Here is a 15,249-nt window from a genome sequence, read left to right as displayed (position 1 = left end):
TGGTCCTGATATCAGGGTCGTGATCTCCGGGATCATGAGATTGAGCCCTGCATCAGGCTCCTCTCTCAACAAAGAGTCAGTCTGCTTGAGATTCTCTCTCTCCCTTGCCCTCTACCCCTCCACCCCCTCAAATAAATAAATATTATTTCCCCCATGAAGTCTTTTTTTTATGACATGAAATAATATAGGTAAGAATACTACTATATAAAATGCCATATAAATGTTAAAAGTAATTATTATCTTAGCATTGGAAAATCAATCAGGGTAGATGTCATCTGAAAGCTCGGTATCTTCAAGTTGATTCAAAGCAAGTTTCTGAGGCCTTTAGATTAGCCTAGAATATTTCATTTCTCTTTCCTGTGACACGTCTTAGCCAGTGATGACCTTGTCAAAAGTAATCTTCTATATGAAAAGATCAGTTATGGTACCATAATTATTACACTTCTCTTATTTTTGGCTTTGGACAAGAATTGTGAATTACCTATTTCAGCTGACAGCATATCTCCTTCCATGGGGAAGGTTAACAAAAGTCACCTCTGGTTTGAATTACCTAATATAATAGCAGCAGAGTATATTTGTATGAGGTTAATGGCTTAAACGAAGTGCTTTTACAGATCCTATTTCAACTAGGGCAGAAGCTATGGCAATCAATGATACAGTGGGAGATGAGAAAATATAGGCTTAGAAGGTCAATAGGATTTGAAATTCTAAGCAGCAACAGAAAATATAAAAAATAATTGAGTCTTGGGCACCTTGCTGTAGGTTAGAAGGAGCCAGAAGTTAAGTATAAAGGGTCTTAGGTCTATCATTTGCCTAGCAAAGAGAACACGGAAAAGAAACAGTCATGGGAGCTCAGATTAGGTTCAGGGGACAGTAGGAAGTAAGGAGGGGCTGGAAAGTCTGGTAGATAGCTAAGATTAAGTAAATCAGTTGGCTTGAGAAACTGAAAGGGAAAGAGGCAGACGAAATTAACACAGGAATTAGTTAGAAATAAACTGTGGTTTAAAAAGGATGGCTGGTGGGGATAGGAGGATGGAGGTAAATAGCTGAATTCAGGTATCACCAGGTAGAGAGCCAGGGACTACTGGGCATGGAGGAGATGGGTGTCAGCCTGCAAAAGTGTAGAAGTTGAGGCTCAGCTAAAAGTCAGAAACCCCACTGATAGAGCACCCGAGTTGCAAGTTGCAGAACTTCAACACTGAGAGGCCCACCTGCTGGAGGGGGACAGTGTCAGTCAAATGTGGGTCTACTGAGGTACCTAAGGCTAGTTGCTGCCTATTCAGATGCAGAGCAGACTCTGGGGTTTGGATCCCTCTTGCTAACTGTGAAAGTGAACGGGGCATTCATCCTAGAACAGTGGTTTTGGATTGTGGGCGGTTCTCAAAGGCTGGTGGTGTTGGGTAAAAGACCAGAGCTTCACCTTCCTTACATGATAGATGTAACAATGAATGCTCTGATGCGGATCATGAAAAGCTCAAGTTAGTGCATCACAAAATACTTTATATACTGTAAATGCTATATAAATATAATTTGGCTTGCTCTGCCCTACAATCAAGAGTTCTTTTTTTGTCCAATCAGGCACCTGGCTCTGCTTACTGCAGGAAGCCCTTTTGCAGCAGCCTTGGGCTTGACCAGGATGAAATGTAGCAGCTAAGCCATTTTCTGTGATCGGTATCAGTACTTCCTGGCATTAGCACGGGGAGTTGAGAGTTAACAGGATGTATTTTAGGACCCACTCTCCTCAGGAAAGGCAACTCAAGCATCTTCCAAATTTAGTCTCACAAAGGAGAGTAGATTACTATAGTGAGTAATAATGAGTCACTGGGAGCAGTTTCGTGCCCTTGCCAATGAACAATGCAGAGGAAGAGAGCAGGGGCTGAGAAAGGAAGGGACAAAGAAATGGCAGAAACTCCACAGTACAAAATTCTTCCCAATAAAAATAGCCAACACAAATATCCCCAAAGGTGGTGCATGACAGCCCATTTCCAGGAATGGCTTGTGTGATTAAAAGAGAAATTTTGAAATATAATTTGATTTCCAAAATATTGCCAGGTCAGACCCACTTGACCAGAACGAGATAACTCGGGTGGAATGGGGAACTTGAGGGAAACTCGGGCATTTCATCTTTTCCAAGTCCTGCCCTTGGTATGGTTTCCGACCAGTACATGGAACATCAGTGATTTGAATTTCCTCCCTGTCAGGACGCATCCCTGGCATTTAAATATGTCACTGCAGAACGTTCATTGCAGACAAATGAGTTACAGCCTCAGGCATTATTTCAAAGCAATTAGGGGAGGAAGGGGTGGGACTAGTGGAAACAGTATTTTAAGAAGACAGGAAACAAGCTTTGCTTGATTTTCACTGTTGAATCTTATTCCTTGCCAAGAATAAGACTGTGTTGAAGAGTAAAATCATTTCATGATTTCCTTCTATGAGAATCTAAGTAAGGATATTTTCAGGTCCAAAAAAAAAAAAAAAACCCACCCCCAAACCCCAGCACCTACAGAGGTCACTCACTGAGGCCCTTCCCCCACCACTAGTGAGAGCTACACCTAAAACTAAGATTCAATTTTTGCCTTTCTTAAATGCTTTAAAAAGAAGATTATTTCCCAATGAAACAAGATGGCACCGGGGAGTGAAACAAACCATCTCAGGAAACAAATTTAGGATTGCTAGAAGGAGGGATGCGGAAGCTGGGTGAAGGACATTGGGAGGGTAGATGCTATGGTGAGTGCTGTGAATTGTGTAAGACTGATGTATCACAGACCTGTACCCCTGAAACAAAAAATACATTATGTGTTAATAAAAAAATTAAAAATTGAAAAAAATTAAAATTTTTTTTTATTTAAAAAAAAATTGAAAAAACAAAAAAGATTATTTCCCAGTCTCTGATTTGGGAGCCTCCTCTAATTTCCATCCATGTATCTATAGCTATGTCTCATTGTTAGAGAATCTGATTTTCCTGACATGTGTTAAGGAGCATTGGTAAGGACCTACCCATCCAAATTTTATGTATTATCTGAATTTTAAAAAGCTTTAAAAGAAAAAGAACAAGCAAATTTCCTTCTGCTTTAAAGTATAGGAGTCATTTCAGTAAATAGCACAATACATTTAAAGCTAGGAAGAGCCTTGGAATCTGACTTTTCTTTTAAAAAGATTATAACATTGAATAAATAAATAAAATCTTAAAAAAAAAAAAAAAAGGGACGCCTGGATGGCTCAGTTGGTTAAGCCATTGCCTTCAGCTCAGGTCACGATCCCAGAGTCCTGGGATCCAGTCCTGCCTCTGGCTCCTTGTTCAGCAGGGAGCCTGTTTCTCTCTCAGCCTCTGCCTGCCACCCTGCCTGCTTGTGCTCTTTCTCTCTCTCAATCTGACAAATAAATAAATAAATAAAATCTTAAAAAAAAAAAAAAAGATTATAACATTGAAGCCTAGGAAAATATTTAAGGTAGAGTCACAACTAAAATTAAGATTTCTCTGACTACATACATAGGTCAGGATACTTTACCTCATATCATTTAACCTAGTCCTTAAACACCCGACTCTGTTTTCTCCTCTCCCACCCCAACTACTTTTTGAGAATAAAATTAATTTCCATTACTCTATTATTGTTTCCATGGGCTTTTGCTTAAAGTTAGGGAAACTTCCGGGTTCTCTACTACTCTAAATGTAGATGGCAACGATTTAGCTACATAGATGAAGAAGGACACATTCTCATTTAACCAGTTATACTGAAATGCCTAACTTAAGCATTTAAAAGGTATCTGTAGTAAATTCCAGATTAATCTAAGTTTTAGAACACTGATGAGTTGAATTCTTCCCCATCTCTAAGACCTTGCACACTTATTTTTTGGGAATACTTGAGCTCATGCAAAATATGAGAGATGTGAAAACATATGAGATTATTCTGTTTTTCCTATTTGGTCAACTCCAGTCTTGATTTTGAGAGGCCTTTGACCTCATTCTCTCTTACTGGAAACTAATCTTTCCCTCACTTCAACCAAATCTAAATATATGTAGAATACAATTGCTTCACTAATGGCCAACAAATGTGTCTTGTTAGCTATGTCCATAATAGGACCATTTTCAATTGTATGAGCACATCCTTATAAACCACAGACTTGCAAAATTCTTGACATTTTGTAATGGGTAGGGAAGAGAGCAAGAGCTGCAATGAAAAGATATATTCTAATTAAATTTATTAGGTTTTATGACAACAGGTGGTCAGAAAAGAAAACCTAACAGCCTTTTAAGGACCGATTGAAAAAAATTAAGATTGAAATTTGTAAAGATAAATATAAGAAATCAAAGAATAGCTCATGATTATGAGTTTCATCATCACAAACTGTACCAAGACAGACAATTTTATGATATAAGGGGTCTTAAGACTCCCCATAGCATTTCTAGAAATATATCATAACCAATTAATTTTAGATGTGAGCAAGGATTTAGCTACACAAATATTCATTAAAGCATTATTTATACTAGCAGACGTTGGGAAGTAACCAGAAAACTCAACTGGGATTGGACAAATGTTGGTCCATCAATACAATACGTATTTTTAAGTTTATATTAAAAATTATTCTTTGGGGGAACCTGGGTGGCTCAGTTGGTTAAGTGTCCAGACACTCAGATCTCAGGGTTGTCAGTTTAAACCTCATGTTGGACTCCACCCTGGCTGGGTATGAGCCTACTTAAGAAATAGTGATAGGGGCACCTGGGTGGCTCAGTGGGTTAAGCCACTGCCTTCGGCTCGGGTCATGATCTCAGGGTCCTGGGATCGAGTCCTGCGTCGGGCTCTCTGCTCAGCAGGGAGCCTGCTTCCTCCTCTCTCTCTCTCTGCCTGCGTCTCTGCCTACTTGTGATCTCTCTCTGTCAAATAAATAAATAAAATCTTAAAAAAAAAAAAAAAGAAATAGTGATAAATAAATAAATAAAAATGAGTCTTTGGAATATTATTTATTTATATGTGTTAAAAAACAAAATTCAACCCAGTAAATGAAGATCTAATTGGCTTTATTAAATGACTCATGAATTGGGCGACATCTCATCTCGCAAGCAGAGGGCAGCTCCTGCAGTTGTACAAAATGGAAGGCTTTTATAGGAACAAGGGTGGGGCAAGAAAATTACAAGCAGAAGAAAAGAAAGGATTGTTTCAGAAGGGATCACCTTCCTTGAGTGGGGAGGGCAAGGGGTCTTAGTATACAGATTACCTCATTACCTCACCTTCCTTTGGGAGATAGAGGAGGTCCAAGAGACAGTTTATCTCCTTAGTGGTGATCAGAAAATTCCTGACTGACCGGTTCAGACTTAATTTCTGAGGGAGGTTGAAACTACAATTAGATTAGGTATTAAGCCCTGGTTTACCGACTTGGGGACTTAACTCAAGAGAGGCTATTTTGAGTCTGTGGTTTTCCTTTTAATCTATGGAATTGTGTCCAACAATTTATTAAGTGGGGAAAAAAAAAGAAAACAGGTTGCAAAACTGAATGTGCATTATGACTAGTAAATTTTAAGAAATAAAATTAAATATATGTATATACATATTTGATATATATACATACACCTAACACACACATACAATATGCATAGAAAAGACTGGATATTTATACACAGCAAAATGTTAACATTTGGTGATTATCTCTTAAGAGATTTTTGGATTTTTTTTTTTATGATTTATCTAAACTTTCTAAAGTTTTTCAAATGAATATCTGTCACTTATTAAAGTTTTTTGGGGCGCCTGGGTGGCTCAGTTGGTTGAGTCTGCCTTTGGCTTGGGTCATGATCCCAGGGTCTTGGGATCCATTCCCACATTGGGCTCCTTGCTCAGTGGGGGGCCTGTTTCTCCTGCCTGTCCCTCTCCCCGCTTGTCTGTGTGTGTGCGCGCATGCCCTCTTTCTCTCAAATAAATATATAAAATTCTTATAAAGATTTAAATTTTTAAAGTTTTTTTTTTTTTTAAGATTTTATTTATTTATTTATTTATTTGACAGACAGCGAGACGGAGAGAGCACAAGCAGGGGGAGTAGCAAGGGGAGAGGGAGAAGCAGGCTCTCCACTGAGCAGGGAGCAGATATGGGGTTTGATCCCCAGACCCTGGGATCACGACCTGAGCCGAAGGCAGACTTTTACTGACTGAGGCACCCAAGTGCCCCTATTTATTTATTTAGAGAGCACCTGTAGGGGTAGAGGCAGAGGGAGAATGAGAGAGGGACAGAGACAGAGACAGAGACAGAGAATGAATCCTCACTAGGTTCCAAGCTCAGCACAAAGCCTGATATGGGCCCTATTTCATGAAGCTGAGATCATGACCTGATCTGCAATCAAGAGTCAGACGTTTAACTAAATAAAGGTGCCCCAAATATTTGTCACTTATAAGAAAAAGAACAAAGTCATTGGGTAGCATATGATGGAACTTACAGAATCTTGAAGTCACATGGGTGAAAAGCATAAATAAGTTCAAAGAATGAAATTAATTGAAATAAACCTATGGCTAATGACTCCATTGAAAGTAAGAAATGTTCACAGCCTGCTTCAAATGTGGCTGAAGTAGCTATGGTAGGTAGCTATCATAGACAGCTACTTCATAGGTATCATAGGGGCAGCAACCCCTTTTTATAAAACCTCATGAACAGAGCAGAGGGAGAAAAGAGGAATTGAGACAAGAAAGGGACACAGAAATTGCTGTCACTATCAAAGACTGGAAAAGAGACTAAATGAATTATCACTCTGATCCAACAGGACATTTCTGATGGTCTTGTTTTAAAGTACTCCACTCACTCACTCATCTGATCCTGATTGTGCACAAAGCAATAAAACAATGGAACACCACCTAAGAACCTAAGACAGTATTTGACATCTTCTAAGACATTCCATTTTTTCTATTTATTTGTCCCAAACAACTTTGAGATGGGCAGACCATCCTTGTTTTAATTTTCCTCCTTACAGCCTCTGTCTATAATTGTTGTGCTTGTCTTTATTATCTTACTCAAATTGCACTCTGGTTACCAGTGATCTTTCCTCGGGTAAATACTGTGGCTTTACAAAGATGTTTTCAATTCATCTTGACCTATCTATGAACATGGAAGTAATCACTAAGGCGTGATTACCCCAATCTCCATTCTACTCCTTTTTCTAATTCCTTTGGTTACAGGTTGGGGTTCTAGTTCTTTTTTTGCTATGAAGACCGGTGTGATCTTGGACAAGCCTCTTGTGTCCTAGTGGACACAACTGTTATGTGTGAAGCCACTCTGTACATTGCAAAGCATTTCAAAATATGATCATTGAAGCAGATGATCTCTAAGTTTCCCTCAAGGTCTAAAATTTTTAGTCTATATTTTTGGTTATATTTTTAGTGAATTCATGTGATCCAAGAATTGCATTTTGGCAAATTTTAGAAGACTCCTTCCATTATACCAAAGCTGCTGCTGATTCAATAAGTACAGAATGATTTGTAGCTTTAATAATAACATCAAAAACAGGTACTTCTTCAATTGCTGAAGTTGAAAATTACCAGAAATGATGCATGATTTTAAGGAAAAGGCTGTGTTATAGTCTGTGCCTAAAACCTTTATTTTCTATGTTAACTACCCTTCAACATTTGCCCTTCTAAAATCTGACAAATTTAAATTTTTTTTTTGGACAAATTTTAAATCTTAACATAGAGGCAACCGAAATCAAATTTGAAAAGGGTATGACTACTCATACAGCATTTTGCTGGATATTGTCAGTGTTGGAATAGTGACTACAGCAGGCAGGAAACAAATGAGGAGGCTCACCACATATATACATAGAATCATCATCAAATCTCAGAGGTGGAAGGGCTTCTAAAAGTCATTTAGACTGGTGGGTCCCAGAGGGTTTGATTTCAAAAGCTTATAAAAGTTCAAAACAAACAGCAACAACAAAAAGGAGGGCAAACATAAAAATGTCAGTTTATAATTTGACAAATAAGTATACCAACAAAAGAATAAAATAACCATCTATCATCAGCGCCATTTTATAAAAAAGGTTGCTTTAATGACATGTGTAGGACGATAAACTCTCAGAATAAAGTATGATTTGAAATTAAATAAATGAAGGTGCACCTGCGTAGCTCAGTCCTTAATCATCTGCCTTTTGCTGGTCATGATCCTGGGACTGAGTTCCAGGTCCAGCTCTCTGCTCACTGGGGTGCCTGCTTCTCCTTCTGCCCCCCCCCTCCCCCCGTGCGCTCAATCTCTCTCTCTCTCTTTGTCCCCGTCAAATAAATAAAATCTAAAAAAAAAAAAAAAAAAAAAATTAAATGAAGAAAAAAATGCATTATACGGCTCATAGTTTTCTACTATCTTTATGGAAAACTGTTAGACTTGACCCATCTCTGTACACATACCTTTGGGAATCCCTAATCTAGTGCATTCTATGCACACCTCTACCCCCCACCCCATCCTATCTCCCACAATGGAGCAACTGTATCCTCACTACACCAAAAAATCCCTTTAAATGTGTACTCCACCCACTGTGGGGAACTCCTCAAGCTTTGTAGTCCATTAAATTTTGGAGTCTGGTAGAAAATCAGCATAAGAGCTGCTATCCCTGGGAACTTCAAGATGCTTACACTTAGCTTTTTTTTTTAAAGACCAGACTCTAACAGCAGAGAATTTTAAGTAGGCCAAACGTGCCTAAGAGTCACTAAACAAAAATGTCTAACAGTGTTGATTTGGGAGTCAGGCAGCCTGAGTTTCGGTAGTGCATCAAAACTCCATTCTAAACCTTAGAGGATCTGTTTTCACATTCAACACATTTGGATTAGAGCTTTATGAATTAGAAGTATTTAAATCGGCATTAGAGTAGCAGGGAGGAATTTCAGTTATCTCTCAGGATGAACTCCACTAATGACTCGATCAGCTTTCAAAGTTGCAGTTAAGTCTACATTTTTTTCCACTTCCATTTTAATGAAATTATTTTGAGAGATTCCGTTTTAAATTTTTACAACCGAGGTTTGATTCATTCACCGGGGTTTGATTTATATTACAGACGACAGCATCAACTACAGAGCTTTCTTTTGTTATCATTACTACCAGGCCGTTTCCTCAGGTCAAATTTTGTAAACCCAAATGTGGTCAAGATTTGATTTTTTAATCGTTTTTTAGTAAAAAAAGGAAAAAGGTATAAAGGTTAACAGTAACTTTTAACGTTTACTGCTTCAAACGTTATCAATTTTATTAATAGTTCTTTCCATCCTGTTTTTTGTATCAGTACTGCAGTTTTCAACATGACCAAGATATGATTATTATAGAGGTTTTTTTGGGAGGGGTGGGGTGGGTGGGAATAATTTCTACTATGGCTTTTTCAGGGTTGTAAATTTTATTCTGTTGAGACATCTGCTACTAAAATAATGAATAGGGCATTGGGGGGTTTTCCCCCCTTGGGGACCAAATTTATCAGTGGAGCAACAACACAAAGGCATAGGATAATTCCTGCTTTCCCTCTTTTCGGTAAAACGATTCTCCAACAGTCTGTGAAGCGCAGAATCCTAATGCTTAAGACTTCATCAACTGCTCTCCGCTAAAACCGGGAGCCAAGACTAAACCGAGCCCGGCCAGGGATGCTTTTCTCTTCCTCTCCACCAGAGGCGATAGCCTCTCGCAAAACAAAATTGGACTGGAACAGGCTGGTCTGAGGGAGTGGCCCAGAAAAAGATCAAAGGTTAAAAATCGCCTTAAACAAAGAGCAAAGGTCAAAACTCCCAAGGAAGCCAGAAGTTCCCATCCTCCAGGAAGAATGAAGGTTACTCCTCCCTAACATGCTCTCGGGGCCCGAGGACGCGCGGCCTTTCAGAGACCAGGCGGGTCGGACGTGACTAACAGGTAGCTGGAGCCAAACAGCCAACAACCGGAAGTGGAAGTGAGCCCCGGGCGGGGGAGAGGAGAGGCCACCTCACGCCTGCGCAATCAGCAGGTTTGCAGTACGCATGCGTGATTGGGCGGTGACGGGGTGACGCTCGGAGCGTGGGCCGTGACTCTCACGGATCCGGTTCCGCCCTCCCTCTCGTTGCCGACCCTCCGGGTCTAGCGCCCGAGATCCCTTTCCCAGAGTGCTCTGCGCCGTGAAGAAGCGGCTCCCGGGGACTAGGGGCATTTTGTGTTGGCTGGAGCCGGAGTAACAAGATGGCGGCGTCGGCGGAGTGACAGGGGTCCCTCCGGGCGGGAGCCGGCGGCAGTGGTGGCAGCGGTATCGCCGCCCTAAACCACTGCGCCCCTTTTCCAGCCCGCGACGTCGCCGTGAAAGCGAGCCAGCGGCGGCCGCCCAGAAACAAGTGGCCCAGGCTGGTAACCGCGAGAACCCCCTCAAACAAACTGCGGCCTGGCGAAAAGAAGCCTGAGTGAGCGGCGGTGATCAGGTTCCCCTCGGCCAATTCTGGGCCTTGTAACGCCTTGAAAGAGCCACCGTTTTCCGTTTCCTGCCGCCCTCCTCCGCAGCCTTGTTCCGCGGACGAGCCCCAGAGGCCTCCGTCCCCCCCTCAGAGGTGTCGGGGCTTGGCCCCAGCCTCCATCTTCATCTCTCAGGATGGCGAGCAGCAGCGGCTCCAAGGCCGAATTCATTGTCGGAGGGAAATATAAACTGGTACGGAAGATCGGGTCTGGCTCCTTCGGGGACATTTACCTGGCGATCAACATTACCAACGGCGAGGTAATTACCCGGGGTGGGGTTCACGACCACGCTGCGCCAGTCCTCACCCCCCACCCCAACCCCCGAGTGCTCGGGCTTTTCCCCATCACACGCACGTACTGGGGAGGGGAGTCCAGAGAGAGGGAGCCAGTTTTCTTGGCTTTAGGAGCCTCCCCCGCTCTCTTTCCCTAAAAGGCAAAGAACCCGACAGAAGGGTTGGGAGAACCCATGAAGTTTCCCAGCTTGTTAAAAATGGATCTTAGTCGAACTTTTTAAGGTGTCGTTTAAGGTGAGATCGGCAAAATTGTATTTCTCTAATCCCCATGTTTCCCTACTGTATGGATTTATTTCATTGGGGTTCTTGATTTCGATCGTCATTTTCCTTCAAAATCTCTCATTACGTTTTCTGGATGAATCATTTTTCTGCACCTTGGAGGACGTGCCGATTTCGTCACTACCCCCTGAAGAGGCCTTTGAGGCTAGTTGCCTCGTTTTATAATTACAAAGAGAGCTTTCTCTTCTGAGCCTCTTATTTCTTCTCCTAGTCTCGAGTTTGAGCTTTGCTAATGTCTCCCCTCCTCCCAAGTGACATTGAATCATTGAATCCTTAGGGATGTTGATGCCATCGTCCCCTTTCTTCCCTGCAGGAAGTGGCAGTGAAGCTAGAATCTCAGAAGGCCAGGCATCCCCAGTTGCTGTACGAGAGCAAACTCTATAAGATTCTTCAAGGTGGGGTGGGCATCCCCCACATACGGTAAGAACTCGTGAGCACACAGGCTGTGCACCTAGGGAAGTAGGGCATGGGGGAAATGGGTAGAGGCAAGCAATAGCACCAGCTGAATCCCGGCCTTGTTATCTGAGTTCCCTGGGTTTACTAGCGCTGGTGGTTTCCTGAGAACCGAAAGACACCACAGTCACTGAGTCAATTTTTAGTTTGGCAACTTCGTTTAGAATTTCAGTTGGTTACACTCTGCTCCATGTAGCTTCCGTCATTCTTCTCGAGGCTTTCATTTGTAGTTAAGTATGCGGGTCATCTTTGATCTCTGCGCGGCAGGGTTGTCTGCTGCTTTCTTTATGCCGGCACCTCTGATGTTCTTAGATTTATCCAGTGAAGTGGATTTGAAGGTGCCAAGTGACCGGGTTCGGCCAGTTCGGGTTGCTATTGGAGCTGGCTTGGGAAATGGCTGCTCTTTTGTTGTGTTTTTGTTCCAACATGTCTTCCTCCTCCGCTTAGAAAATGGCGGAACGACGTGACTCAACCGCATATTCCTGCCCTTTTCTAGGCTTGGGTTCACGAGTTACTCTTCCTTGATTGGCCCTTTAGCAGCTCTGAGTGGATTAAACCTTTGAAAAGCCAAGAATAAAGGTGCGGGCGGCGGTGGGGTTCAAGGAAAGAGATGGCATAATGACAGTCTGTTGGTGATCTCTGCAGCAGATGCGACGTGAAATTGTTAAATTATACTATGGAAAATCCCTCAGAGTCCATTTAAAAGTGTTAATTATTCTTTCTTGAAGGGTAATGTTGGCTGCATTTCAGCTTGTGTACTAAATTTCTGTGAGTAATGGAAGAGGCAGTGTGACCACTACTGTGTTGAAATTGACTCAAATCTTATGTATTAAAAAGATTAATCACATAACCACAGTGTGATAAGTAACTTTAACCTGTTGAGTTACTTGTTCAGTAACTCCTCACCTCAGGGAAACTGTGGCCTTTTGGGGGGATGGGATATTGGTGAAGGCAAACAGCAGTAGTAATCAGGATAAAAGATGACCACATAAAAACATTGTGGTTTGTTAAATGGTTAACTTTAAAGATTGGTAGTTTGACTTTGAGATTAGAGATCATCTTCTTTGAATCGGGGCTAAAATGTACTGTAAAGCCAAGCAGTTTTTCAACACACAAAAATAACATTTGTAAAAAAGAACCAGAGACATTTAAGAATTAAGTGGAGCAATAGTTATATCTCTTTATCTGCTTGAGTTTATGTTTCTAAATCTTGAGTTAAGGACTAAATTGCGTATATTAATTCAGATGTGGAAACAACCAGAGTAGAGTGCTGATAGATATTTTTAATGGAGAAGTTGAATGATAAAATATTCTATTGGTTGTAAGTGAAAAATTATTTAGAAGAAACTTCCAGGTTTATTTTGTAAGGTAAATTAATGGGAAATCCAAGATGATGGGAGATTTTAAATGATTACTATCCCTCTATCCCAGCCCCCAAAAAGCTGCTGGGAAGAATGAATGTCATTCTGGGAAAATGAAAAAATTGTCATTCTGGGAGAATGAAAAAAATTTTTAAAGAATGGAAGTCTTACTAAAATGTCTAGCTTTTTATTCCTTCAGAGTAAAATGTCCATTGCATTAGCCAGAAATTAAAATGTCTTGTCTTTTGCCTTTAAACATCTCTCTCCATCCCGGCCCTCATTAATTTGCTTTCCATCACTAGTTTTTCCTAGAATTACACATAAATACAGTATACAGTATGAGGTAATTTGTGTCTGACTTCTCTCACATAATGCTCTTGAAATTCATCCATGTTGGGAAGTTTTAGAAATTTCACAAATCCTGTTGAATTTAATGTATTAGAAATAATTTTCAAAAAGCATTAAAGCATCTGGCATTTTCAGTGCTAAACCTTTTATCTGGTAGCTTTTATTTAAAGGCAGTGCTGATACAGAACATCAAGAGCTGTAGTTAATACACTGAATAAACATGAATAAATGAAAATAACTTCTGAGCAAAATAATAGGCATCTATAATAAGATGTTGAGTGCAGAGAGAGTTGTAGTTACAAACTGTGGGTGGAGCTAAGGAGAGATTAACCTGGCTTTCAGAGTAATGCTTCCTGGGAGAGGAAATGGGTTTTCAGGATCAGGCTCTAAGGAAGAAAGCTTGGTTGAACTGGTTGGGGAGGGCAGCCAAGAATACAGTGTGGCTTCCTGGAGTAGTCTCTAATGCAAAAGGTAATAATTGCATGAGGGTGGGGAAAGAGTAAATTTGCTTTAGGAGTGGTAGAGTATGGTACACAGAAACAGTAGTGGTTCATTGGTTGTAAAGTGTGAGAACTGTTTTTCTCCTGAAGTGAAAGGGTAGGAAGGACTTTACATAAGCATTTTTTTATTTGGGTGGCAACATCATCTTGTCCTCTCAGTTTGTTCTCCACTATTTCCACATCACATCTATATAGCATACAGGTAAATATTTATTTGGTAAATACTGGACTAAGTTGACTTTAGTTTATCGAGATTAAATGAAGCAATCATGTGTTATTCATTGTTTTAGATGGATATAAATATAAAAATTTTAAATTTGAGGTGTCTGGCTGTCTAAGTTGGTAGAGTATATCGCTCTTGATCCTGGGGTCATGAGTTCAAGCCCTGTGTTGGGTGTAGAAATGACTTGTAAAAAACAATTTGGATTTTGCTGCAATTACACTTAACTCCATCTTCTCCCCTGCACCCCGCAGCCCCTTGAATTTACTAAGGTACTTTGGGATATCCTAAAACAAGGGCTGAAGATGATCTGCCGGCGCAGCCTACCTAATGTTTACTTGGCAAGGGATCTGTTGTTATGCAGAAGCATGACACTCAGTGTATAAGGAGCCAAGTAAGGGTGGTGTTCAGACCCCATATTTTTAGGAAACTGAGGACATTGTTTAGTTAAGAAACTGAAATCGTCAATTAACTTCTGGAAGCTCATTAAAAATCTCTGTTTCTGTTACAACCTTCTCTATCTTCGTTGTGCTCAGTTTGAATTGAATTAATGTGATCTCTAAAGAAGCATTTTATGATAGCAAGCTCTAGATCTATCATATGGTATTGACAATGAACTTGGGTCAGTTAGTCCGTCAACAGTTCTTTGGGCCTATCAGTTAGTTTGCTGATGTGTTAAATGCAAAAGGGATTTTACCATGTTACCAATTTTCTAATTCTTATGGAGTAGGAGAGAAGAATACTGGACAGAAAGGTTTAGAGTTTCCTACTCTTCTAGAAAAAGTTTTGCATACTGAGCTTTTGGATAGGGTTTTATTTGAACAGAGTTCACTACTTAAGTCACTGGCCTAGTTGATCTCAGAACTTCTGGCTCTGAAATTTTGAGACTTCTTTTTGGATGATAGTAGCTAGAAAGCATTTCATCACAGTTCAATGTTAAGTCTAGATCTTACTTTTAAATCTTATATTTTAGTACAGAGACCTCTCTCAAGACTCTAAAAAATGCCATCTGCATCAGATAAAGTTACCAGTTACCATTTAGAAGGAAGTAAATTAATGGAGTATATTTTTATAGGGAAATGAATAAAGAAGATGGGAGGGGGAATGGAAGAATTGCTGCCTTCTTTTCAACCACTTTTTGCCTTTTCAGTGTCAAGTATTATAGAAAATATTTATAAAGAACTAGTTAACCCTTTTCAGTGTTAAAAGCAGCTTAAATTTTAATATTAGCTTTTTGGCACTGAGCATATATCTTGCAGATAAGTTATAACGCTTTTATCAGAAAACAAAGATGACATCTGCACTGGATATGTATTTATTACAGATCACTGAGTCCATGAGAAATGTGATTCTTAACTCAGAGTAACTGAATCCCTATAGAT

General features: G+C 40.4%; 1 protein-coding gene across 8 annotated transcripts in view; it reads left to right on the top strand.

Annotated features, from left to right (window-relative positions):
- Positions 1–10,005: 10,005 nt before the first annotated feature.
- Positions 10,006–15,249, top strand: part of CSNK1A1 (casein kinase 1 alpha 1) — a 44,906-nt gene continuing 39,662 nt past the window's right edge. For 3 of the 8 annotated variants that reach the window (XR_006606614.1, XR_006606613.1, XM_045079559.1), the window contains exons 1-2: positions 10,006–10,672; positions 11,299–11,405. Coding sequence is in view for 4 of the 8 variants with exons in the window: in XM_045079559.1 (XP_044935494.1) it covers positions 10,550–10,672; positions 11,299–11,405 (230 nt within the window). In the remaining 4 variants the exon portion in view is untranslated. The remainder of the gene's footprint in view (positions 10,673–11,298; positions 11,406–15,249) is intronic. The other 5 variants (XM_004737861.3, XM_004737859.3, XR_006606616.1 and 2 more) reach the window with 3 other exon arrangements.

This window comes from Mustela putorius, unplaced genomic scaffold (assembly GCF_011764305.1).
Source record: "Mustela putorius furo isolate JIRA1106 unplaced genomic scaffold, ASM1176430v1.1 tig00000407_pilon_pilon_pilon, whole genome shotgun sequence".
Classification (NCBI taxonomy): domain Eukaryota; kingdom Metazoa; phylum Chordata; class Mammalia; order Carnivora; family Mustelidae; genus Mustela; species Mustela putorius.
This window is presented reverse-complemented; position numbering and strand designations above follow the sequence as displayed.